General features: G+C 42.9%; 2 protein-coding genes across 3 annotated transcripts; one reads left to right on the top strand and one right to left on the bottom strand.

The window, feature by feature from the left end:
• Window positions 1-4,052: 4,052 nt before the first annotated feature.
• LOC138109091 (uncharacterized) lies at window positions 4,053-5,888 on the bottom strand. Of its 2 annotated transcripts, none has more exons than XM_069012188.1 (2): window positions 5,636-5,888; window positions 4,053-5,174 (listed from the first exon to the last, which is right to left on the bottom strand). In XM_069012188.1, the coding sequence occupies exons 1-2, from the start codon at window positions 5,799-5,801 to the stop codon at window positions 4,294-4,296; spliced, it is 1,047 nt and encodes a 348-aa protein (XP_068868289.1). In that variant the 5' UTR covers window positions 5,802-5,888; the 3' UTR covers window positions 4,053-4,293. The 2 variants fall into 2 exon arrangements, with proteins under 2 accessions (XP_068868289.1, XP_068868290.1); XM_069012189.1 differs by having other exon boundaries at window positions 4,053-5,171.
• An 833-nt stretch (window positions 5,889-6,721) lies between these two features.
• CHRNA9 (cholinergic receptor nicotinic alpha 9 subunit) lies at window positions 6,722-24,868 on the top strand. Its single transcript, XM_069014871.1, has 8 exons — window positions 6,722-7,042; window positions 7,603-8,518; window positions 15,336-15,388; window positions 18,399-18,476; window positions 20,690-20,835; window positions 21,652-21,806; window positions 22,466-22,998; window positions 24,312-24,868. Exons 1-8 carry the CDS (start codon window positions 6,859-6,861, stop codon window positions 24,866-24,868), a joined length of 2,622 nt encoding a protein of 873 aa, XP_068870972.1. The 5' UTR covers window positions 6,722-6,858.
• Window positions 24,869-25,970: the final 1,102 nt, after the last annotated feature.

Below are 25,970 nucleotides of genomic sequence, written 5' to 3'. Positions count from 1 at the left end.
TGAAGTTCTGAGGGAGGACAGCTGAGCTGCTGCAGTGGGCATGATACCCACCGTTCAAGCAATACTTTAGTCCATAGTACCTTCATGGAGGAGCTGAGGTCTTGCACCTGGTGTCCTTATCCCCTTCGTGGTGGAGAAAGAGAGGACAAGACCTAGATTTAGGAAGGACTAGGTCTTGTCCTCTGTGGTCCACACACATAAGAAACTGCAGTGAAATAGGGAGGCCTCTGCAGTCTGTGTGCCAGATGATGTTTGCTATATAACATCTTTGGCGAGATTAGGGTGTGCTTCTATGCTTTTATCAGAAGGCTGTAATGAGAGAAGAAGGGGCAGCTCTCAGATTCAGAGTCCCTCTTTTGATAGCAGAGGAACTTCCCTCTCCCTTACTATGTGCATCTGTAAACCATTATGCTGAGCTGCTGCTAGGATGTGGGAATGGTTTTTATTATAAGTATGCTTAGTATGCACTTATAAATTATATTAATTTTGGCATCTTTCTTATCTATACTAAAAGTTACTAACAGCAGTCACAGGACTCTGGCTGCTGAACAGCTTCCCTGTTCTGTGGTCTCCAGCATATCCTCTTACTGCAAATTGTATTCTCCCCTTTAACATTCACTAGTCCTTACATTAACCTTCTCCTGGAGTATTTCCTGGATGATAATTTCAGAACAAAAAGTATTTCACTGAAAAAATTTTTGTTGCCATTCTCAGCATTTGTCACCTACCCCTCCTTCACAGATAAATACCATTGGGAAGGTGGTGAGATGTCACTGGGTTCAAGGTGATAAAAAATCATCTGTTTGACATAAATTAAAGTGACCTGGAAGTTTCTGACTTAGCCTGATCAATTGCAAGTGTACATCTCCAAGTCTGAAGATAAGACTCTTGGCTCAAGATAAGAGCCAAGACTGTGTAATCTTACTCCTCTTTTGAATTTTAAGTGCTGGTTCTTACCTAGGATGAGAAGAAACACCATCATATAAATGGATATCATATAAATGGATAGCTCTGTGAAAGTCTGAGTTCTGCACTAAAAAATAGTTGGCTACTGGGTCCTTTTATCTCCCACTTAACAGGAGATAATAGATCCTATTCAGTGGGAGCCTGACCATTTAAAAAGGAGTTAAGGTATTTTTTATTCTATACCACAGAACAGAAATAAGATATCCCAAAATAGAGACAGGTAATTCGATTAAAGGATGTGTGAAAGCTTTATCTTTGCCAGGGAGCTAACTGCCTCAAAGGACTCAATCTCCACTGGATTAGACCACTAGCAAGGCAAAGCTTACTTCGGAGTAAGATGCTTGGTTACAAACCTCTGGGTAAATGCTCTTGCTCTTTGATGAAGTGTGAAATCATTTACACCTTTTTGCCATATATTTTGCTGAGTAGGAGTGTGTATGCATGGGTAGTTACCATGGAATAAATGACATGCTGTAAAGTCACACTGTCAATTAAATTTATTTACATGCCCATGCTTTTAGCCAGAGGAACACCCTGTTTCTGGATGGTGGGTGAGGAGAGGTGTGAGGAAGATGCCTTGTCAAAACAAAGCTGCTTCTGTGCACACATACTAGGAAAATCAAGTGTTTTTGAAACATTATGGTCACAAATTGTGTGCCTGCAGGCTTCCCGATGGTCTTGGCTGTCTCAGTCTGCCTCAAAGGCAGCACATGGGGTCAGCCCTGGAGAACTTGAAAGGGAAAAGACTGCTGGCAGAAATGGGAGATCAAGTGTTCGAGGTGATATCTTCAATTCAGGTGCCAACACCCCAATTAAAATTGATAGACACCTGGATCCCTTCTTCAGGGTTTGTAAACACAAAAAGAACAATAAAAAATATTATTACTGGCTTCTGCAGGACAAGGTGGGGAAATCTTGTGAAAAAAGAAAAAATCTGGGCTCACATCAGTGCTTACAGTATGGTTAAAGGTGTAGTGGTAGGCATGCTCCTGAATCTTTGGCCCAGGAAAGATTCTTTCTTAAAGATTTTCTGCACTCACACGGGGCTTGGCTGTGCTCTGCCTGTGGGAGTATTACCATGTGTTGCAACACTAGATTTTTCAGCTTAATTTTGCTGCTTAGTTTTCCTCCAGCAGTCTTCAGAAATCTTAATTTTTCCTGACTCCCTGATTGAAACGAGACAGGTAGTGACGCTTCCACTCAGGTTAGTATGAGCAAGCCCAGCAATGGGGATGTGCTCAAGGGGCTGAGGAAGGCTGGGAAGCTTTTCCTGGTTAATGAGAGCTGCTGGCAGCACCCCATGCACCACTGCCCTAGCCCAGCTTTTGCAGCCACTGTCACAGAAAACTAAGTAAATGAATTGTGGGTTTGAGTTTTTTTAAGCTACCTTCTTTGGGTGACATTAAATACAGGGGTTAGTGGTGGGTGTTAAAATACTCTCCTGGCTCTGGAGCTTTTTCACAGGGGCTCAGATAAGGTGGGTGAGTTTCTTGTGTTCGGTGCCGATTGGTGAATAAACTCAAGTATACTATGTGGCTTAACCACAGGGACCTGTTTTCTTTCTCTGCCGGAAACACCTGCCAAAAAGGCTGTGTTCACTTGTGCTGTACAAAGAAAAGCCCCAAATGAAACTTCCAGCCTTATAGCAACAGGTCAGGAGGTGATACTCAGTACACTGGTTTAAGTTCAAAGCATCTCACTGTGCCAGCTGGAGATGAAAAAATTATGGCTGTTAATTAAAACAGAATATCAATATAAAGGAGCTAATGATGCTTTCCTTTGCATAATTACCAAAGAAATACCTTTTACTGAATTGGCTAAATTACAAAAGAATACTGTTGCACTCAGAAAGAGTCTGAAACTAAATATGTGTGGAGAGTCTCCCTTACATGAGGAGAGTGATTTATGCTAACAGAAACAGAACCTGAGGGTAACTGGGGACCTGGGGTTTTCTTAACCACAGGAAGTAAGAGCTCCCTGGTCCCTCACCCAAAAAGCCACCTATTGGCCAGTGGGGTCGAGTCCCCTGGAGACAGGTGATCTAATTGCCATAGTAACTTCTAAGGATCAGTTGACTAAAAGTGTACAAAAGGCTGCCGGTCCCCCAGTAGTGCATCAACACATACTGGAGCCTGACCAAGGCTCCCTGATGACCGTGCTGGTGGATCCAGAATCGCATTCATGAATATGAGCGAGATGACTGGGACTCAGCATCACAGTGTGCTAATTCTGCAACAGCTTGTAGTAAAGCTGTAGAAGGGGAGCTACCAAATGTATGCCAGGGAATTAACAGATTGTTGTCTACTGTCACAGCTCTGTTTCTACAGAGTGAGCTTCCTCTAACTAAAGAGCCTCTTGGAAACTAGCTGGAGGACTGAGGAGTGCAGTATGATGCTGGCTGTTTTCTGAATACCTAGTTGTCACCTAGGTAGCTCCTGAACGTGCTGATGCGAAGCGCTACACAGGATGCCATTACTTCAAACACCCTTATGTATGAAAGGTGACACTCAACCTTGTTATGATTGTGCTTCTCAGATACTAGTCATTTAATCAGTGTTAAAAGTCTAGCAAATGCATCAATTACAGAGTGAGGGTTTTTTGTCTTAGCTATCTCTTTATGTCCTCTGCCACTTTTGAACTGAGAAGGGCCAACTTTGATGTGTTAGCCAGGCTTCAATTAAAGGCTACTTTTGATCAGTATCCAGGTTTGATACATCCTTTCAAGAGGGATTAGTGAAGGATCCTAACAATTGTAAAGGGGAAGGCTTCTGTAGGTAAGGAGACTGAGACTGCAGCATCAACAGGTGAAGTTGGATGCAGCTGCTATGGAGCTGCAATTTGGACAACAGAGTAACTTCACTGCTGGTGTCACATTATCACCAGCTGTCAGTTAGCTTTACTTCTCATCACACTAGACAGTAAAAAGAGTGCAGGCTTGTAGCGAGTTACATTGTCACCACTGCAATGAATGGCCTTTGACCAGGGTGTAAAAAAAAAAAACCAACCTAGAGAACTTCTTGAAAGAAAACACCATTTAATGTAACATTACACAAGGTCAAAATGCAATCAGAACAAACATGCTGAATATCATATGCACTGCCCCATAAGTCCCAGTTTTAGAACCATGACACTTCATTCTCAATACCACCACAGGTGTGAAGTCACCCTCCACTTATTCCTCCTCTTTAACTTTATAGAGCACTGAAAATATAGTCTGTGAAAAGCATAAAATTTGTGAATTGCAGAAGTTACCCCCTACAATGAAAGTGCAACAGATAGACAGAAGTATGTCTTTTTCAGAATCTTCACCACCACCTTGCCATTCTATTAATCACTTTGTGGGGATGCCCATGAAATACTGCTATTATGGCTCCCCAGCCAGAAGGAATGCACACCATACTGGTTTGGAGGAAGTCCAGCAAACCTAAGACCACGGCGGAAGACAGCGAGGAACTCCCTCTTTGTCACAGCCATACTATTTGAGTGCACAAAGAGAGGGCCCTCTCCCTGTGGCCGTGCTGCCACATAGATACGGAGAGCTTCAACAGGACATATCCACATCTCTTTACATAATCTTAGTTGGACCAAATACCTCTGCTGGCCCATTTGAGATGTATGCAGAAAAAGGTTTGCACTCCCTTCCATCAACTGGAGGTCACTCAAGTACAGGAGCTCTGGCTGTGCTATGTTTTGGTGATTTGCCACCATCTCTTCTATATGGAGTACACCAAAAAAAGCTACAGTAAAAATGGCACGGAACAACATACACTCATAAGGAGAGCTACACACAGACTCCAGAGTTCCCAGGAGAAATCTTAACACTTCAACTGTTACAGGAGAGTATTCATCATTTGAACAGCGAGTCCTGCGTTTCAACCTTGACATCATGGAACAGATAACAGGATCTGGAAGAGGATCAGGATGATCTACCATTCTGGAGATGAAAGACAGTCCTTTCATGTACATTATTATTTTTGTGGGAGGCACATTCTGGGACTCCATGGCAACCAGAAACTCTCTCAGTTGTTCGACTGGAATTGGCCAGACTGCAGACAGAGCCATGCCTTCTCTAAAAGAAAGGAAGTTTTTTAGGCCTTCATGGTAGACTTGCCATAAGTGGTTGTCTCCCGAATCCTCCAGTAACAGCAGAGCCTTCAGGGGCCAAGGGCCAAAGGAATGCTTCTCAGGAACCTGGCTGAGCTTATCTGCTGAAAGAAAACCATGTTAACAATGGCAAACAGAAGCAGATAGAAGTTCCCTCCCTTTCAACATGCTTCAGCCTTTACTTGAACTTTTCTGAAAAAAGCCTGCCCCATGCATTCTTATGACTCTCATGAGCAGAGTTTCCAGAGCCAGAGCACAGAAGGATTACATTCTCAAAACCCATAAACCCCCACCCATTTGTCTCTTTATAGTAACATCTCAAGCCTGGTGACAGATCTGACACCCTGTTGCAAGGTTTCTGTCACCTCAGACCTCCATCAGTGGGCACAAGTGGCTGGGAGTGACAAAGCCACCACAAAGTAACTATATTCAGGAGTGCACAGAGGTCTCAGAAGTCTTCCAGCAGTGTGATCAGACCCCATGGAAGACCCTGGCAGGACTCTACCCACCTTCCCCACCACTCACCGCCCCCCGCCCCTCCCTGCCTTGCCAAGGGCACACTCACCAGCTCCTTCCCCACTGCCAGCCTCCAGTCCACTGGTACCCCGCGACCTGGTGCAGCCATCTGGACCACACGGCAGCCATCCCATACCGGGCTCCTGCCGCAGCAGTGCCAGCAGTGCCCAGAAGGGTGAAGGGGAAGCAAGCAGATCAATCCTTCTCTGCATCATGAACAAAACAGCAGCCACGCAGGGAGAAGCACAAAACAGCAACTCCTCAGTGGTGCCACTGTGCTGCCCTTTTATACCTTGGCCCTTTTATCCAAATTGGAACGCCCCCTTTATGTGCCCTTCTGCGACTCACCCCGAGCCTGTGCCTGAGGGTCCATGCAGGGGTCCTCCTATCCTGCTTCCTCCACTCTCTGCCCACAGGTGTGCGGGGGAGTTACCTGGAAGGTGGGGCGTCCAATAGCTGGACACTGCCTAAGTGGCCTGTTATCGCCTCCCCTGTGCTGCAGCTGAGGGCTAAGGAAGGAGCAGAGAGTGTGCCTGCAGAGGGTCTGTTTGTCCTTGGCCCTGTTCTTCTCCTCTGCCCAAAAACCTGTGCCATTTTGTTACTAAAATGAGAGAGCTAGCAGCAGGGGAAGGTACAAACACATTACAGGTCTCTATGATGGCCAGGAGTAATGGTCAAATCCTGAGGGAGCAGGAGCTCCCAGGGAAGGCGGTTGCTGAGGTCCCTGTACAGCTGTCTTCAGAGGGAGACCAAAAGCTCAAGCTGTCGGCTGAGGAGCCTGCTAGCTTTGCTTTTTCTTAGGATTTTTCAGGGATAGCTACTGTGAAAAGACAGCTGTCTCGTTAAACTGTGCAGAAGCATCTCAGTGCATTGCCTGTACTTCTCAGCGAAGGAGGGCTGATGAGTAAATCAGAACGGAGCCAGCTGCCCTGAGCTGCTCTCTACCAAAGCTTGAAACCAAGTCTTCCTGAGTACAGGAGAACAACTGGGAGGTTACACAAATACTTATCTCTCCTCTTTCCTTATCTCTAAATCCAGTCACATTCCAGACTCTGGCAGAAGACGTAATAAACGACTGGACGTTTCACACCTTCCAGTTCTCAGGCCACTCCCGGCTTCGCACCCTCTTCTCGCATCGCCCAGGGCAGCGCTCCGGACCTCCGGGGCTGTTCTCAGAGGAGGGCGCTGCGGGCGGCCCCGGGCGTTGAAAGGGCCCGTAGGGCTCAGCTCTGGCAGTCTTCGTTCGGGGCGGCCGCTGCTCCTCCTCCTGCCATGGCCTGCGCTGCCCGCGCTCCGGCCGCGCCTGCCGCCGCGCTCTTCTGGGAGATGCTGGCGCTGCTGGCCCGGGAGCCGGGTATGGAGTGGCTGGAGCTGAGCCTTGCTGGGCAGGTAGTCACCTCCCCGCCTCGCAGACGGGAAGCACCGCGGAGCGGCGGGGGCGGAGCGGCGGGGGCCGGTAGGTGCGGGCCGGGGCCGGTAGGTGCGGGCCGGGGCCGGGAGGTGCGGGCCGGGGCCGGGAGGTGCGGGCCGGGGCCGGGGCCGGGGCGCTGCCGAGGGGCACCGCATCGCCCGCGGCCGTGCCTGCTACCGGGCAGCTCCTTGGTTTTGCTCGAGTTCTTGTGTGGGGCTGGAGCGTTTGGAAGGATGTCTCAGGGGAGTTTTCCCTCCTGGGCTGGGAAATAGTGTTACCTACTGGCGGGAGTGTGCTGTGTGAGCTTTGTTGTTGTAATTTCTGTGAGCCGTCTCTTGGTTTAAAAACTGATTTTTATTTGTTTTCTCTGTTACTACTCTGCAACTTAGTAAATTCACGGAGTGTTACCACATCCAGTGCCTGATATCTTGCTTGCTTCTCATTTGAAAAATATCTCTGGTGCAGCTGTGTGTGAGTTGTCTATCAGATAAACTCAGAGCATTGTCTGGAGGTGTAATGCACTCAGGAGTACTGTCTTTATTGCTGCTTAAGTAGTGTGCTTATGCCTCTTGTCACCATGTGCTAATGTGGATCTTCTCTTGTAGGAAGCGAGATCGGTTATCATCAAAAGCATTTCTTGGGACCTTGTCCTCTGAAGACTTTGTCGTTGCTGGAGCACTCAGGGGATAATAGGCTTTGGCAGGACTACCTCGAAGGACTGAAGAAATTCCTCGTCTTTAGGAAAAGCATGGGAATGCCTGCAGCCTGGCCAATTCCAGCGGAGCAAATTAGAGGATTTTTGGCTGTGGAATCTAATTATTCCTCTTCGAAGACACTCATATACATGGCAGCACTCTCTTATTTATCAAAATTGACCGGTAACTCTGATCCTCTGGAAGATCCTATAACCTGTTGCATGGTGACAGGGTTGAAACGTCGAGCGGGTATCCTGAGGGATAAATACTTGCCTGTAACAATTGAGATGTTGCGATCTCTCTTAGGAGCTCTGGAGTCTGTGTGCATAACTCATTATGAATGCTTACTGTTTCGTGCTTTATTTACTGTAGCTTTTTTTGGAGCACTTCGAATAGGAGAGATGGTGGCAAAGCACCATAATGTACTTCAGCCTGAGCTGTTGTATCTGAGTGATCTCCAGCTGATGGAGAGGAAAGTGTTGCTTTTTCTGCCTTATTCTCCTGTGGATCAGGAGAGACATGTCATCAGCCTGGCGCTGTCTGGAGAGCCATGGGTGTGCCCTGTTCTGGCCCTCCGGAGCTATTTGACAGCTCGTTCACAGCTGGAAGGGCCACTCTTTGTGCACTCCAGCTTTAGGACTGTAACGAAGAGGGAGTTCCTGGCCGTTCTCCGATGTGCCCTGCGCCTGCTGGGGCTGTGTCCGGAGCAGTACGGCGTGCATTCCTTCTGGCTGGGGACTGCTGTCACTGCTGCGCGCTGCGGGTTTCCCGGGGAAGATGTCACTCGCCTGGCAAGATGGCCCTGTATGACCCCAGGAAGATTCTAGCCATGGAGACCAACAGGAAGATAGAAGCTTATCTTCTAAATCGTCTCCTTTATGTAGAGTCAGCTTTTAGTTGTATAGTTTCTAGCCTTTGACAGGACTTTAATATTAACACCTGAAATTAATTTTGTACCTCACAGTTGGGTGATCCTAAGTTCATTCAGAACTTGCTTGTTCTGTCTGTATTTTAAGGTGGGGGGAGTGTCAAACCTTTCTGCATAGAGTGCATTTTTATCTTGTATGGTATGAGATAATAAAATACTGCCTTTTAAAAAACAGTTTCTGCCTACTAGTACTATTGTTGCTCTTTACTCAGAGGAAATCATAATCTTGGCTTTGAGAGCAAAGAATGTCAAGCAGACTCTGAAGTTTTGAAGAAAAACTTCTGAGCTTTTAAGGTAATAGTTGTAAAGAGGAAATAGTTAAATGGTGTTATCTTTGGCATAGCTGTACATTTTTAACACTAACATGTCACTTAGGTCAAAGGAAAGCTACATTATTAGCCAAATAACAGACACCAAAGTATAATCTTTTTAAAGTTTTTAAAAATGTTGGTCATCATAAGATGTTCAAAATGATACCTTTTACTGTTTAAATGGATGACAGCAGCTTTTAATCAGACTCTGCCTCTGAAAAGATTTCATTTAATTCTCTAGACTCAATTCCCTCTGAGCATAATTAGCTTAATCAGTACTTTAAATAACAAAAATAGCACATGGTTCACCTAACAGTTAATGATTTCCTTAGGATATGATACTTACTGTCTTTAATTTGACCTGCTTTTTTCCTGAATTTAAAGTTACTTTTTAAAATTGAATTTTCAACCATAACCATAAAGTACATTGGCTTGAGTATTTCTAATTTTGGTGTTAATAGCATTTGTAACACTTTGATAGCCTGTGGTGGAATATCTTTTCCACCGTCTGGCTGGACTGGGACAGGAGTTGGTGAGTCAGTCAGTCCTCTCTCTGAAGACTGTGGTGAGCAAGCCTTTTTTGAGCACCCTTATTACTATCACTATCACTGCTTCAAACCTGGACTATGATTATCACTCAACAGGCTGGTTTTGTGTCTTGCTCTGCCGTATACCCTTTTCTAACAAAATTCTGGGCAACAGAAAGATGGGACCTAGATGAAGTTTAATGCTGGCTTGACCTCCATGTGGATAATTAGCCATGATTTCTGAGACTTCTTGTTTTAGTTGAAATACACCCTGTCCATGCAGGGCAGCGCCCATCTACTACTGACTACTGTGCATGGTGTTGAGTTCACTGTGGGAGTTAACTACAGTGCAGCAACACTTCTGTGATTATGCTGATATCAGAGATATCAGCTAAAAGGTCAGCTAAAAGCTATCTTTTTCATTACTTTGCTTTGTTCACTTGAATTGCTTGTTTGTACAGTAATTTCTATTTCTGTGCATGAAATCTAAGTGTAAATAGAGCTAAAGTAATGCAAATGTCGCATCTCCCCAGGAGTTATTCTGAGGTGCCCACCAGCTGCTGCTGCTTGTTAGACTGAGCCGATACTTTGAACATACCTACATAAAGAAGTGCTTTGTGCTCTGTGGAAGCTTTGGGTTTTTGCTGTCCCCCGTGTTTGTGATGTGTCTGCTCACTGGCTTGTGCTGTATCTAGGCAGGCCAGTTTCTAGCACTGTCTGTTGCCTTCTGTGAAAGGTTACTGGCTGTATGTGGCACGGGTTTAGTAGTGGTGGGAGGGGGGACTACGACAGTGGCCTCTGTAGAAAGAGGTAAAAGGGGCTGGCCCGTTCATATTTTTGTTTCCCAGTACCCAAATATTTTAACAGTGAATGTGCCTGACCATTTAACTACCTGCTAGGACTATTCAATTTAATTGATTTCAGCAATAAATTGTGCTTCCCAAATGGGGATACAGGAAAGTTTTTTTGCAAGTATTTTAGGAGTGCAAATAGTTGTCCTGGCAGACAGGAATGGCTGTATTAGTGCTTGCACCTTTAACATAGGTACTGTTTTGAAAGCTTTTAGGTGTCTGTCTTCTGGGGAAGCTGGTATTTGGCAAATAAATGCCATGATGATCAGGAATACCGGGAAAACGAATGCCTGTCTTATCTGTAATTTCTATGTCTCTGATACATGAAGCAGAAAAGAGAATTACCTTTGTTCTTATTTCTGCCTACATTCTGTAGCTATAGCCAGAGCTTTTGATCTTGTACCCCTCCTAAGTGGAAGTAAAACCTCAGAAGTAGCACCTCCTGCCCCTCCTCCACTGTCCTGGGTGTCTGCAGAGTTGTTCCTTTCACGTATTCTCACCCTTCTTTTCTCTGGCCACAGTTACATCAGCACAATAACTTTCTTCCTTCTTAGATATGTTATCACAGAGTCGTTAGCACCATTTCTAATTGGCCCAGGCTTGGCCAGCAGCACGGCTGTCCTGGAGCCATTTGGCATTGGCTCTGCTGGACATGGGGGAAGCTTCTGGCAGCTTCTCACAGAAGCCACACCTTTAGCCCCCTGCTACCAAAACCTGTCCATGCAAACCCAATATACTGTTGTTTTCATTTAGCTGTTCTAAAGAATAGAAACAGAATAGATAATACGAAGGGTATTATATTTTAAGGTGTAAAATGGGGAACTATTCCAACTCACATTTTTTCCTAACTTGTTAGTTAATGGTTTCATGCATTTTTATCATGTTAGCAGTGAAAAGCTAAGCATACTTACTCCAGAAAGAGCTGAAAAACTCTTGTAATACTGATGACTCTCTGCTGTGGGAATTCACTGTATTATATGCAGATACTGGTGAATCATTCATATGGAAGTTTGAACTCTTGAAATTTCTAGAATTTTTAATTGTTGAATTTAAGTAGTTAGACTCTTCAGGAATAAAGGGGAAGTAATAGAATCATAGAATCACAGAACTGTTTGTGTTGAGACTTTAAAGACCCTCTTGTTCCAACCCTCCTGCCATGGGCAGGGACACCTTTCACTTGACCAGGTTACTCAGAGCTCCATCCAGCCTGGCCTTGGACACATCCAGGAATGGGGCATCCACAGCTTCTCTGGTGAAACTCTGGGAGTACCTTACCACTCTCAAAGTAAACAATTTTTTCCTAATATCTAATCTAAACCTAATGTCTTTTAGTTTGGATCCATTCCCCATTGTCCTGTCACTACATGCTCCTGTAAAAAATCCCTCTCAATCTTTATTTTAGCCTCCATCTGGGTACTGGAAGGACACAATTAGGTCACCCCTAAGCCTTCTCTTTTCCAGGCTGAACAAACCCAATTCTCTCAGCCTTTCCTCACAGGAGACATGCTCCATCCCTCTAATCAACTTGGTAGCCTCCTCTGGACTCGCTCCAGCAGGTCCATGTCCTTCCTGTGCTGGGACCCCAGAGCTGGATGCAGCACTGCAGGTGGGGTCTCACCAGAGCAGAGCAGAGGGGCAGAATCCCCTCCCTGGCCCTGCTGCCCACGGTGCTCTGGATGCAGCCCAGGACACGTTTGGCTTTCTGGGCTGTGAGTGCACATGGCTGGGTCATGTCCAGCCTCTCACCCACCAGCACCCCCAATATATTGCCTTGAAATACTGGCAGAAGAGAAAGAATGATAGAACTATGTGTGTCACAAGTCCCATGCTTTTTTCCTTATGTATAGCTTCCCACCAAGAACAAATCAATTATCCATCACAGTCCAGCATAGACCGTACCTCCGTCATTACAACCATTGGATAAGGAGCAGCTGTCTCACATGGCAATGTAATATGCTCCTTTTGTTAGAGCCCAGGAGTAAAGCCAATATGGAATTTGTTGTTATAATTGCTCCATGTTCTAGCAATGCTCTTACACTAGCTCTTTTCTACTGGCTTGAGGAACTGCTTCTTGTACTTTTATATACATTTCCCAAAAGCTGCAATAACTGCAGGATGACTGTAGGATAGTCTGACTTCTCATAGCTCTGTTATAGCTATAAACTGCACTAATCCCTCTTGCATTTTGTCCAACATCTTGGTTCTGTTTCAGAATAAAATGCACTTCCTTAAGCTAAAGGCAGCTGAACAATTGGCAAAACTACTTCACAGCCCCCTGCCAATTGTTGGCAGGCAAGGAGCAGATGTTTTCCAAAGCACACAAACCAATCAGATAATATGTGGTTATAGTAGTAATTTAATGTTAAAGCACTTTTTTTTGGCCTTAACAGCTTTTATACCTCATATCACCTTCCACAGTACTTGAAAAATAGCAGCTACTTAAGCCTGTAAGATTCAGGTCAGTGTTGTAGGCTAACACTTGTAGATGGCAAATCCTATGTCTTTATTGGCAAAATAATTTTTTTCAGCCCACTCAACCAAAGAAAAGATGTTCCTTGGTGGTGACTCCCTGTATTACCACTTTAGCTTCTTTTTTCCCTTGGAAGAACTTAATTTCAATACATTTGTTATGAGTTGAAAAGAAGAAAACAATATCATGTCTTTGGACTATTGCTTGGAATTTTGCAGGTAAAAACCAACAGTATGAATCCAGCCTCTCTTCACTGAGCCACTGTGTTTACATAGACTTAAGAAAAGGGTTGCTGTCTTCAGCTGAAATGGCAGTGCTTTGTTCCCAAGATATAAATGATGCTCTTGTGCCAGAGTGAGTGTAGCTGCAGAGTTTTAACAAATCAGAGGTTTACTGCAATATTTTGCTCAAGAGGAAATATTTTTGCTTAAACCATAGCACAATGTAGGTGTGTTCATGCTAGGACATTTTAAGGAATATCAGTACCCATGTACCATAAGATGTGTCAGTAGCTAAACCCATGATTCATCAAAAGTTCTTTTCCCTCAGAGATGAGTAGTTGCTGCTGGCTTTATCCCACAGGGAGGTTTATTTGGGCCTAAATGCATTGTGCTAATTTAGAGTTGTGATCCCCGCCACGTTGTTGTGCCATATTTTGTGTTGCAGGGTGGATATGAGCTTACCAGGAGAGCACTTGTTTTCTGGAAGTGCTAAACCTTCTATGCAGATACTCCTGTGGATGTGATGAGTTTTAAAGAGATGTTCCCATCCACCTCTAAATTCTGGAGAGAGATGAAACTTTAGTTTTGAGTTAGTGTCTAAACTGTTGCCTTTCAATCTTTCCTGTTCAGATAGTGGTTTAATCTCTGGGGTTTTTTTGTGATATGCATACAAGCTGGGGCACCTAGAGCTGTCTTCAGTCTGCAGTGGTAGCTGGGAGGCTTCCCTCTACTCCAAAAGCTGAGGTAGCATGCTGCCTTCCATGGCTCAAAAGTGATGATCAAGAGGAAGATGTTTGAGTCTGTCAGCACACTTGTAGCTGTGCGTAGGAAGTTTTCTCTAATTCAGTTTATTTTGGAGCATCAGGCTGTCTATCAGAGCAAAGTTGTGATTTGTGTCTAGGCCCAAAGGTTGTCTTTGTGTAGAGCACAGATTCTGCAATTGGCCATTCAAAGGCATGCTACAAAGCCAGACATTATCCCAATGAGAAAGAGATGTGTATAAAATAGCTTTCTGATACCTAAAATTATAAACGAGCTTTGTCCTTAACCCTGCCAGGTACTGATGAACAAAATACTAATGAGCTTGTAAGCACTGTGGTGAAAAAGGAGTAACCTGCTGCATTTTAGACCACATTAAATAATGCCAGATTTCTAGATTCAAAAAGTTTCTCTTCAGGGGCTGGGAGGTGGTCAGCCAAGCTGCCTGTGTAAGTGCACCCAAATAGTTTGTATTCAGAAAACCCCACAACTGTAATGTGCAATGAGGATTTCCCACCTGTGGAAAATGTGGCTAACATTCCACATTATCTCATGACATAGAATTGTGAGACTTCCTAATGTATTTCCTATCTTCTGTGTGTACAGCAGGGTGGAAGAAAATATGAATGAGTATGTTGGTTTTGGGTGGTAGGGGATTTTTAGAGAGAAGGAAGGAAGAGGCAGTAGGTGGGTAAGAAAAAATGAGGTGGAGAGTAACATGTTGCATCTAAATGAAGTGCTGTGCTCTCTAGAGCAGGCACGGTGAGGCTGTTCTGCTGGCAACAAGAGCTGTTGTTACCCGTGCTGTTAAGACCAGTTAGTCTAAGGAGAGAAGTCTGACTCTGAACAGTTAGTGTGCTGCTTGACCCTATCACGAGATAATATTCAGTAGCAAATGCTGTGAAGAAAGTGAATCTAACAGCTTCTGTGGGGAAAAATTGGCAGGAAGGCAACTAGAAGCAGACTGTGAGACACTTCTTACAAACTGTGCTTAGAAACCAATCTGTTCTTCTTTATTGTTCTCTGATGAAGGGATGGATTATAAATCTGTCTATAAAGCCTTGAGGCCTGTGATAGTACAGTATCTGCAGCTTTTCAGTTGAAGGTTTAAAAAACTCTTAATGTTTTTTATGCAAAAAAGGGTAAGAATCTATTAAAAAATTCTGAAAATGTACCTATAAAAACCTTAGGCTCAGGAGCAAATTATTATTTTATGCAGAAGAACGATTCAAAGAACAATATTCTAAATATGTTTTTACACTTCTTACCTACAATGCTTATATTTGGCTAAGATAATTATCTGACTTTGGAAGTTTTAATATGAAAGAGATCTCTCCTATGTCATCTCCTCTTCAGTCTGTCCTTAGAGCACATGCAGAGTCAAACTTCCCTTACAGGGCAGTACACTGAATTTAGGTTTTTTTATGATGCCTTGGTAATAGTGTATGTGTGTGTCTAGAACCATAAAAGGTTACATGTGTTATGTGAGCGGTGTACAAGCTCAGTGCTCCAATGAATGGCCCACTCTTGTCCCGCTGAATGTGCGCATAAACGCAGTGTTCTGCTGTGTTAACAGCCCATACTCATTCCCACGAAGTCAAATGTCTGAACAAAATACGTGGAAGCCGGGTAGGATATTGTGCCATGGGCCTTAATCACTCTCCGCATCAGCAGAAGCCGCCAGTGCTCCAAACACGGTTTTGCATCGCCTCACAGTTGACGACAATGGCTTGAATTCGCTCCCTTGAAACCATCCCGTGACTGGTCTCAGGTCTGTAGGTCCTGTCCGAGAAGGAAGCCCGGAAAGACCCCGGATTCGGCCACGAAACGCTTTTGTTCCTTCTGCTTATCTTTCTCTTTAAAAGAACATCTTGTCTCACCATGTCTTACATCAAAGGTAAGGCAAATAATCTGCGAAACTGATCGAAGTAGACTATAATACGATGCGATTTTTGTGTGATAAAGCGCCTCGTCTCTCCGGGTGGATCGGGAGGCTGGGTGACAGGGCCATCTGCTGGCAGCGGGGCTCCGACAGCATCCCTGTGAATTCCGCTGGGAACCACTCTAGCTCTGGGAGTGCTTAACAGCTTCATTCTAACTTCCCGACACCCGTGACTCTTCTTAAATTATCTTTGTAAACGGCTTAGTATCTTATATATTAATTTCTGACTTGGTAACAGAACTTTTTACTGTAAAGAAAGAAAACTCTTTAACTGTAAATTTAGCCTGCATTCAAAAGTTAAATGGGATGTTTGATCTGGGACCAGTATTGCCATAGATTATGCCAAAATTTAAAACTATATTCTGAGGAAGTGTGGGTTTGTAGATTAATCTCTCAGATCAATAAGAAATTAATGTTAATGCTCAGTCTTCACATAAAATGTCTACATTAGGGACATTTTGATTAAAAATACAAATCAGATATCTTCTGAAGAAATAGAAAGAAGCCAAACGGTCTGTCATACTAACATTGTTAAATTTCTTGTGTCTTCCATATTGAAAAGGCTTTTGGATGTATTTTCGTTTTACTTTTGCAAGCACTGTGCAATCAATGCAGCATCTCAAACATAACAAGCATGTCTAATACATGTATGCTCATGTTTACCTGTCTGTATGCCCAGGGTGATGACTGAAAATATTATAGGTTATAAATCAGAGCTTCTGATCTATCCCTTTGCAAGTTGATAATTAATATAATGGAATTGTATATGCATATAAGAATAAATTGGGTAAGCAACATGCAAACATGCTTTATGGTTTTGTCTTTTGAGAACCTGCAGTTTCCCTTCAAGAAGACTTTGTGACAATAAATGTGCATAGTTCTTTAATATATGTGATCTTATGCAAATTAAAGTACATCAGCCCACACTACTTGACATGTATGTATTGCTGATGTAACAGGTCACACCATTGTCTCAAGCCTGTGGTAGAGCAAGGCTAGTCCTGGTTCCAGTAGTGTTTATAGCGGGTCTCTTAAAGCAGTACCCCTGATCACTCTTGTAATTGCAGTAAGAGATGTGATGCAGTAGCTCCTTGCTGACAGAATGGCAATTTATTGTAGACTAAAATTATCCCCTGAGAATGCACTGATCTGACTGTATCCAAAAATCTTTTGTCTTCTATCTCCGATTTTTGTTGTCTCTAGCATCATATAACTTCATCCCACAGAGAGCAGGTTATTACATACTGTCTAGGGGCTGTTCTGACCTTTTTGACTTCTAAACTGTTTTCTAGTTTTTTACCCTTTTGACAATTCAGCAAATGAAATGACAGAGATGGATTTCATTACAGGAACTTTGACCAAAATTATTTATTGCTTACCTAGTAAACCTGACCATAAATGTAATTGATTTATACATCCCACAAAAGCACAAACATTAGCCAGTGGCTGCTTGTAGTGCTGCCGTGTAGAAATTATGTGTATGGAGGGATAACTTTTCTTCTAGCCAAAAGACAGTGCAAGAGTAAAGCAACAGTGGTTTATGTTTTCTGTGGATCAGGACCGATTTTTTTCCCCTGGTAGTTCACTCTGCATTTTCACTTTCTGTTTTAGTGACTGTTTTCTGTTATCTGTTCCAAAAGGATGGCAAAAGGGACTGCAGTATATCAGAAAGGATGGATTGGACTGTGGGGAGGAGGAAGTAATCTCCTCTTCTCTGAGAAACTTGAAAGGGAATGTCTGTGGTACTAGGAAGCTAACTTGACAACGTGAGTAATATAGACAGAGCTATTGAAGTTCTGATCATTGGGCTGAGATGGAAGGCCAGGTGAGATATTGTTTCATGTTCATATCTTTTTACTGAAACTCTTTTGGCTGAATGTAAGTGCTATCCAGTAACTGTAATTTTTTTGTCAAGTTCACCTGTGAAAAATTGTACTGTATAAGGGAAATGGCATTTTACCTGCAAAGTGCAGTTTTGCTCCTGGTTTACTGTGCTGAGTACTGGTCTCCAAGTTGTCTCCACCTGCTGAAGTTCTTGTTTGCACAGTGATACTGGGCAAATATTGGATTTGTTGTCTGACTGTTGCAACTGCATCTCTTCCATGTGGCAACACTTTGGTAATGAAAACCTTGTTTTGTCAGCATGGAAGTAAGTAGGCTGTGGCTGTGGTTATTGGTTTTTTTCCATGTGATATTGGCTGTGTGATGTACAGTGTAACTATTCCTATTAAAGTACTGAGTCAGATCACTTTTTTGTGAAGGTCCACAAATTCCATAGGACTGGTTCTGAGCAGGCCATTGCAGAATATAAGTGCAGTAAAGCATAGCCCTCCAAAAAACTGTAAAAGGATTTGTCATAAATTGGACGAAATCTTACATTTGTAGCAAAAATGGAATGGAATACCATTTTCGCACTGATACCCAATCTGTTGGTTTTCTGTCTCAGCATCAGCTTGAGACCAGGCAGCGCTCAGGTTACCAAGAGAGGGAGGGTTCAGCAGAGCCCCGGGCCGTGGCAGGGACAAAGCCCATCGATCGCTGCAGGACTGACAGCTGCGGAGGGAGGACCGAGCTGCTTCTAGAAGCGCATCAGTGTGTCAGAACCTTGATGCTGCTGTGCAACTTGATTTACCTTTTTGGACAGTTTTGGATAGTGGTAAACACTTCTGTGACCTTGGGTGAACAGTTTTATTTAAGGTCCAGAAATGAAGATAAGGAGCCTCTCTTCCTTTTACGTCTCTCTATGGTTGCTGTTCACAGCAGTGAGACTCAAAGGTGAGAATACTGCTTGCTAGCTAAATGTTGCATTGAGGTTTATTTTATTCAGATAGGATCTTGTGACCTGATGTACCCTACATGGCTGAGCCCCAGAAGTATTTAATCTGTTTAGTTTTACGTTGTCTCACTGATGCATCGACAAAATGATCAGGTACGACCAGAACTGCAGTGCTCTTCGGGAATACCTTTTTAGTCAGGAAGATTTGTTTTGAACTCTTAATTAGTCCAGGAAATCAGTGTGAATCACCAGAGAGAGATGTACTCCAAAGCACTTGTTCCCTACGTATTGCCGCCTGGCATTTGCGCAAGTGCTGCGAGTGTGTGAGGGACTGAAATGCTGAAGTGATAATGACTCAAACAATTGGCCATTTGCAAAAGCAGCGGGTGCTCTGATGAGGCCGGATTTGTGCCCCACAACCGAAGGGGAGGGGGAGAGCTTTTGAAGCTGCGTAAGATCGCGCCAGGTGCAGAGGGGGTGAGCACTCATCACCAGAGATCACCACGACAAATCAACCTTTGTTTAGCAACAAGATGAGTTTTGAACCAGATAAGGGAGAAGACCGATAAGAAGCAGATATTGTGAGATGGGATAATACTTTCTATCCTGTATGGTGATATCTGTCCTCTCCATTATCTACTCTTATCCTTTATTCCTCTTTCTTTCTTTTTCTTCTGTATTTTCTTAGGTGTAATCTTGATGCTTTTATATTGTTTCATTCCTATAGATAATAACCGATACGGTTACGTACCTCTTTCCCATTGTTGGAATTGATACAACTTTAAAAAAATTTTTTTGTAGCTTTGGTCAGGGGTTTGTTCGCCTTTGCCCAGGGGGAGGGGAATTGAAGTTTCTCTTCAAAAGACCCTGTTCACCGGGTGAGGCCTGATGAGTTTAACATCTACAGATTGGGAGTAGCCAGAAGATGCACAGGAAATAAACGAACATTAAGGGGCATCACCCCCCTGGTGCTGTCGGAGACACCTGGTCTGGGAAAAGATTGATAAGAGAACCAAGGAATGAGGACCGGATTAGCATCGAAGGGGAAGGGATCAATAACCAATAGGAGATTGAACACGGAGAACTGTGTAATTTAAGATGAGTGAATGTGAATTTCTTTGGGTTTTTTCTGTGTAAATAGGTGAAAAGTCTGGTAAAGAACCATGTGTGATGGAATGATTTTCACTGCACAACCCGGACATGTGTGGATGAAATAATTTCTATTGCACATCTGACTCAGAATAACATCCTCCCCAGAATAAAGTAATGCCTAATTCTCTAACACTGAAAAGATGTTGTTGGAGAGTTTCTGGTTTTCGCATAGTTGCAGTGACACCACTGCAACCAAATTGTTCTAAAATAAACCTGCCACACATAAATATATGTATTTATACATAACCAGTCATTCGGTGTCATTTCACTCTAATCCATCCCAAAGGATCTATTAACACGAACCTCAGTTACCTCGCCTTCGGGGTGGGTTGTAACAGAGTGGTCCTGTTGTCCTTGCCCTTTGCTTGAAGAAATTTGTGAATCTATATAAAGATGATACAGAGGCTGCCTAGAGAAACTGTGACATACAAAACAGTATGAAACAGCAAAAGTGCCATTTAAAACCTCAAGTTTCAGTAAATTATCCTTAGTATCTAAGACTGGATAGCAAGAAGCATCTCCAAATACATAGTTTGGAAAAGATGTTGGTGCTAAGATATATTCACACATCATGCAATTGCCAGCTTGTGAAGAAAAGCAGCTCAGATTTTTACAGGTGGTAGTTTAAAAAGAAAAAGACTAAATTCTGGAAGTAGCAGGAATCTTACCAGTGCTAGGTTTGGGGAGATACCAGAAGCCGTTATCCTGTGAGTAGGTGTGATTTCAGACCTTGCTGACTGGAAGTCAGTAAACTCTGCCTGTGAAAGTCATTGGTAAAATAAAAGTGATTATATTTACTTTCAAAAAATGTAGGAATTGCTGTATACAGAGTGTTTTTCAGTGAAAAGCTTGAGTTAGCTGTTCATTTACTCCAGGTGAATGCTGTCTTTATTTGAATAGCTTCATCAGGTGCACTTCTGTAGCTGAACTCGTGGTATTCTACAATATATGAATGATAAATATATTTATAGCAAATACTGCTTGAAGCAGTAGAAAGAGGGTGTTTTCTGATGCTGCTCGGTGCTTAATCTATTGTACTGAACAAGTCCATGTTATCTAGCTGTAGAATCAGCCAAAGGACAATATGCTCACATGCTGTTTAATGAACTGTTTGAAGACTACTCCAATGCTCTGAGACCAGTGGAAGACACAGATAAAGTACTGAATGTCACCCTTCAGATCACATTGTCCCAAATTAAAGACATGGTGAGTAAAAGCACAGTTCTGTTTTTCTAAAATTATGCAGAAATATACTAGGTGTAAGCCTTTTGTTTGGAATACGAAGAGCAGCCTTCATTTTGTTGCGACAGCTTCAGAAATGCTTCCTCACGGGCGGGGGAGGGGTGTGTGTGTGTGTCCTGTTCCCCGTTTTTTTGTAGATTCCACTCTGGTTGCAACACTTAAGGCTTCCATTATAAGTCTGGAAACTCAGAGCTGCTGAATTTTTAAGACTTCTTTTGTAGTTAGGTGCTGGTATCACACCCTCCAGGCAACCATTGCTGAGTTTTAAATATAGCAAATGCTTTTTCTAAGATGCAATTAATTTCTACATAAAATCCCTAAAATTAGCCTTCAGTAATTTTTGTAAATATGGTTCTCTAGATATACTTTTAAGGCAAAAGAAAATGTGTCTGCAGGGAGAAGGGAAGATTATTTTTGTGACTTCTGAATTATAATTTCAAGGCCTCGCCAAGCTTTCAAAGGATTTCTTAGCCTGAATCTGTTAGCTGTTTGCTATTCTGAAACTTGCAAAAGGAAATTAGGAAGATACTGGGAGCCTTAGACACTGTGATTAAAACTAGGGAGGGTGCTGAGGGAAGAAGGTTTGCACAAGCAAAAGTCCAAACCAGTGATTTCCCTGTACAGTGTATGGGCCAGATGCCTGTCTGAGAATTATTTTGTGGCCTGTCAGTATTCTGGCCTGTTTTGAGCACTACATCAAAGCCATATCACAAATGCTGTCTGCGTCTAAGATGTCATTTTGTTACCTTCAGCTAGAAATATTTCTACATTTTTATGCAGGATGAAAGGAACCAGATTTTGTCAGCTTACTTATGGATTCGACAAAGCTGGTATGATGCATACCTCAGATGGGACAAAGATAAATATGATGGGTTGGATTCTATCAGGATTCCAAGCAATTTGGTTTGGAGACCAGATATTGTCCTATATAACAAGTGAGTGTGGCTGGAGAAAATCAGCTTGCATATTTGAGGGAGGGAGGGGGTTAAAGGAGCAACTGGCCCACAGAGTCTAAACTTTCATCACTACCTTACCTTAGCAAGGGGTATGTTTGTTGCCTTAACATTTGTTGTTGATAATCTAAATATTTTGCAATAAAGCTATAGACAAGATCTGAAAATTATGCTACACAACAAAGCTATTCTGAATTTCTCTGCACTGAGAATTGAATACCCTGGCTGTCTGCAGTGCTTTATGCTGAGGCTCCTAGGAAGTTCTGGAAGATTGTCCACAAAAAACTGATACATAAAGGCTGCACTCCTTGTCTGCTTTCCCAGGCCAATAATGACCAGCAGATTGTTTTCATCTTTTAATGGACTCTTATCCTACTGTATCCTGTTTGAGGTCAAGTTTGAAGAAGCTATGGCCAGCAAATACAACATAATTTAGCAGCACTGATGTTTGGCATTCATGGGCACTCATACCTGTAAATAATGGTTAATAGTAGGTTCCTACTAAAATTCAGTGTAAATATGATTTCAGAAGCATGCTTTTAATGGTGCGAAAGGAGGGTCTTCCCCCTTGCCCACCTTCTCTGGCCCACGCTCTTAAGTTGTTGTGTCTCAATCCTGATTGTCATTTTTCTATCTTTTAGGGCTGATGATGACTTTTCAGAACCAGTAAATACTAATGTAGTGCTGAGATATGATGGAAAAATCACTTGGGATGCACCTGCTATCACAAAGAGTTCATGTGTAGTGGATGTGTCTTATTTTCCTTTTGACAGCCAGCAGTGCAACCTTACCTTTGGGTCCTGGACCTATAATGGTAATCAGGTAGACATCATCAATTCTCTTGATAGTGGTGACCTCTCTGACTTCATAGAAGATGTGGAATGGGAGATTCATGGTATGCCAGCAGTTAAGAATGTTATCACTTACGGCTGCTGCTCTGAGCCTTATCCAGATGTGACCTTCACGCTGATTTTGAAAAGGAAGTCCTCTTTCTACATATTTAATCTGTTGCTTCCCTGCATTTTGATCTCTTTCCTGGCCCCACTGGGATTTTATCTCCCTGCAGACTCTGGTGAGAAAGTGTCTCTGGGTGTTACAGTTCTTCTTGCTCTGACTGTGTTCCAGCTGATGGTTGCAGAGATCATGCCCCCATCTGAAAATGTACCTTTGATAGGTGAGCTTTACAAGCTTTGTCTTTAAGCATGACTCACTAACAGCAGGGCTGTACGTCAGGGAATCTGTATGTAATTTGTGGTTTCTGGGAAGATTTTTGAAACATAGTGAAGTACTTAAAATGTGTGTGGAATTTGTATAGGTATGCTGCGGTTTTTAAAAGTTATTTTGTGTTTATTTTAAATTATACATTAACTAGCTATTTTATATTTATTAAATATAGCTAGGTGTTTAGAATTATGGTATCACGTCTTGAAATAAAGCTAGTAATGGAAGACAATTTTAGAACTAACACATTAAGTGTAATCAAGAGCTATAAGCATGAGGTCAGACTGTTTCAATATATGTTTCTGTCACATCCAGATGGTTGGATGGCCTAGCTGGCATACTCACAGTTGACTTAATATTTGACAATTGCTACATTGGATTATAGTTCCTGGGAATCCATTATGCTGAAATTTAATTTATGTCTGGGAGTTCAGAAAACTTCATGTGTAATGAAAGGGAGCTAGCTTCAGTCTGTTTTCTCTATTCTCACACTCTCCCTTGCCATCCTTTCCAATCCCTTCGAAAATGGGCTCACATCACACTTGTCTGTGTCATGTCCTGTGTCATTGCTGTCAGCCCTCGCTTTTCCTGCAGAGGCTGCAGAGCAGGGCTGGGAGCTGCCTCTCTGCGTAGGTTGTCTGGGTGGTCAGCTGTGTACTTCAGTTGCCAAAAGCAAGGGCAGAGGAGCACAGCTTGTATTCACTTCAGCTTGCCACCCTTCAGCTCTGACCTCTGAGCTGGCAGCACACTGGTTGTGGATACCAGCAAGGTCTGGATATTCACTGATGTGTGTGAGTGTGAAAGAATGGATCTGCTGGTGTGGGGTGCACCAATAGCTCAAACAAAGTGTTGTCATCACGGTTGTTAATACATGAGGAAGTGGGATTTCCAAGGTGCCATGTGAAGCCATTGGCATGGGGATTTTGCAGATACTAGGAAAAGAGCAAGGCTCTTGAGAAACATTTTTGAGCTGCTTTCTGAATGGATGTGTTTCAAGAAATCAGAGGGTTTAGTTGCAAATATTTATCATGCTCATGCAGTAGTCACTTACTCATCTGATAAAGACAAGCCAGTAATGAGAATGAGATTTTATTTTAATGGCTTTGATCTTTGTTTTTAAATGGTAAATTGTGATCTAAGAGAATTGGGGTGATTAAAAATGTTTCACTTGCATTTATGCTTAACACTAAGTTGTCACACTATTACTTCTCATTGAATTTTTTTATTAGGGTAGCATCTTTAATATGATTTTATTTTGTGTTCCAGGAAAGTACTACATAGCAACCATGACCATGATCACAGCTTCCACTGCATTGACAATCATTATAATGAATCTCCATCATTGCGGCTCAGAAGCAAAGCCTGTTCCACAATGGGCCAAGGTGGTTATTTTGGACTATATGTCAAAAATCTTCTTTGTTTATGATGTGGGTGAAAATTGCACAAGTCCAAAAAGAGAGAAGGAAGAAGAATGTAGGTTAGAGGGGGATGATGGGTGTCAGAGGAGGCACAAAGAGGTAAGGAGTCCTCTTTCCAATAGGAATGATGACTGTAATCTCAAGGAGAAGCTCAATGGAAATTGGAATAAAAGCTATGGAGTTCATGGTGAAAATGTTAGGGAGACTGTTAATTGCTGTTCTTGTTACAAAATGCTGATTAAAAATATCGAGTATATTGCTAATTGTGTTAGAGACCATAAAGCAAACCGGGCCAAAGGAATTGAGTGGAAAAAAGTTGCAAAAGTGATGGACAGGTTTTTCATGTGGATTTTCTTCATCATGGTGTTCTTTATGAGCGTGCTGATCATTGGGAAGGCTGCTTAACTGAAAATGAATATGTTCCTTTTGTAAATTCGAATAGTCTCTGTTTGTTTAGGTGGAGTTCTGTGACGGGGTGCTTCTGAGATCTTTGTCTTGCATTCTGTAACAATAAACAAATTGATTCTGTAGGCTGTGACAGTGAGTCCAGACACTGCATAACTGAGGACTTTGCTGCTGACTGTCCTTGCCTTTTAGCATGGGTGTGCTGATGAGGCTGCAGGATAAGCTGTCAGTGTTCCACCTTGGTGAGTGGTGGCCATGACTTCAGGCTGTCTGGGCCAGAGCATTGCAGCAGTGGGACAGACAGCCTAGCAGGGAGCACTCTATTCGCAGGGCTGCATCTCTGCACCTTGTAATTTGATCAGCCCTTTCTCTCTTCCAGGGAAAAAAAAAAAAGTGTATTATGTGACATGGTGACATTTTCTGGAGATCATCCCTTCATGGCATTACCTTTTTTCCTTTTGTTTTTAGTTTGTCTTGAAAACTTACATTTTTTGTTACAGCTCACTGATCACTGTTCCTATCATTTCATAGGCTCTACGTCTATCTGCTGTGCCTTTAGCTTCTAATATGGTTGAGCTTAAATGAATATGACCTTCCTCTTTTTCATTTCCTGCTGCTGAATGTTACTGTATTGTCACCATGGCTTCAGTAAGCCAGAGAGCCAGGGTTTCTGCTCACTGAGTCAGAGGGCCTCTCTTCAATTCTTTCTCTTGAGCCTAATAATTGGAAGAACTTCTCCCGTCCTTCCTACATGTCTCATTGCCCTGGGCATTCGTGTAAGTCGTGCCTTTAAATGTTACTTGAGACTGCTAAAATAGGAGGCTGTGACTTGTCTTCGCTCATTGTATTTACTACCAGTGTTCACCCTTTGTGTCCCTTGTCCACTCTTACATGCTCCTTAATACTTAAATTTTAAACAGTTTACAGGAATGCCAGGGTTGCTCTGTGCATTACTTAGCACCAAATCATGATCTTACAGACTAATTAAAGTAGTGCCATAATCAACACTCCGTGCTCAACCCCTTAGTACTTACATGTATGGGAAAACGTTTGTTGCTGACAACACCAAAAACCCCTCTTCTGTGTGTTAATTTCTGTTAAC

This window comes from Aphelocoma coerulescens, chromosome 4 (assembly GCF_041296385.1).
Source record: "Aphelocoma coerulescens isolate FSJ_1873_10779 chromosome 4, UR_Acoe_1.0, whole genome shotgun sequence".
Taxonomy (NCBI): domain Eukaryota; kingdom Metazoa; phylum Chordata; class Aves; order Passeriformes; family Corvidae; genus Aphelocoma; species Aphelocoma coerulescens.
Note: the sequence above shows the minus strand (reverse complement) of the source record. Positions and strands in the feature narration are given on the sequence as shown.

What these genes read in the sequence shown, in the direction of transcription:
- LOC138109091 (XM_069012188.1), bottom strand. Translation starts at nt 5,801, where the DNA reads ATGATGCAGAGAAGGATTGATCTGCTTGCTTCCCCTTCACCCTTCTGG. An exon ending in TGGCAGTGGGGAAGGAGCTG is followed by an intron (nt 5,175 to 5,635) that starts GTGAGTGTGCCC and finishes GTTTTCTTTCAG; the next exon opens with CAGATAAGCTCAGCCAGGTT.
- CHRNA9 (XM_069014871.1), top strand. Translation starts at nt 6,859, where the DNA reads ATGGCCTGCGCTGCCCGCGCTCCGGCCGCGCCTGCCGCCGCGCTCTTC. An exon ending in GGGCGGAGCGGCGGGGGCCG is followed by an intron (nt 7,043 to 7,602) that starts GTAGGTGCGGGC and finishes CTTCTCTTGTAG; the next exon opens with GAAGCGAGATCGGTTATCAT. An exon ending in ACAAAATACGTGGAAGCCGG is followed by an intron (nt 15,389 to 18,398) that starts GTAGGATATTGT and finishes GTTTTATTTAAG; the next exon opens with GTCCAGAAATGAAGATAAGG.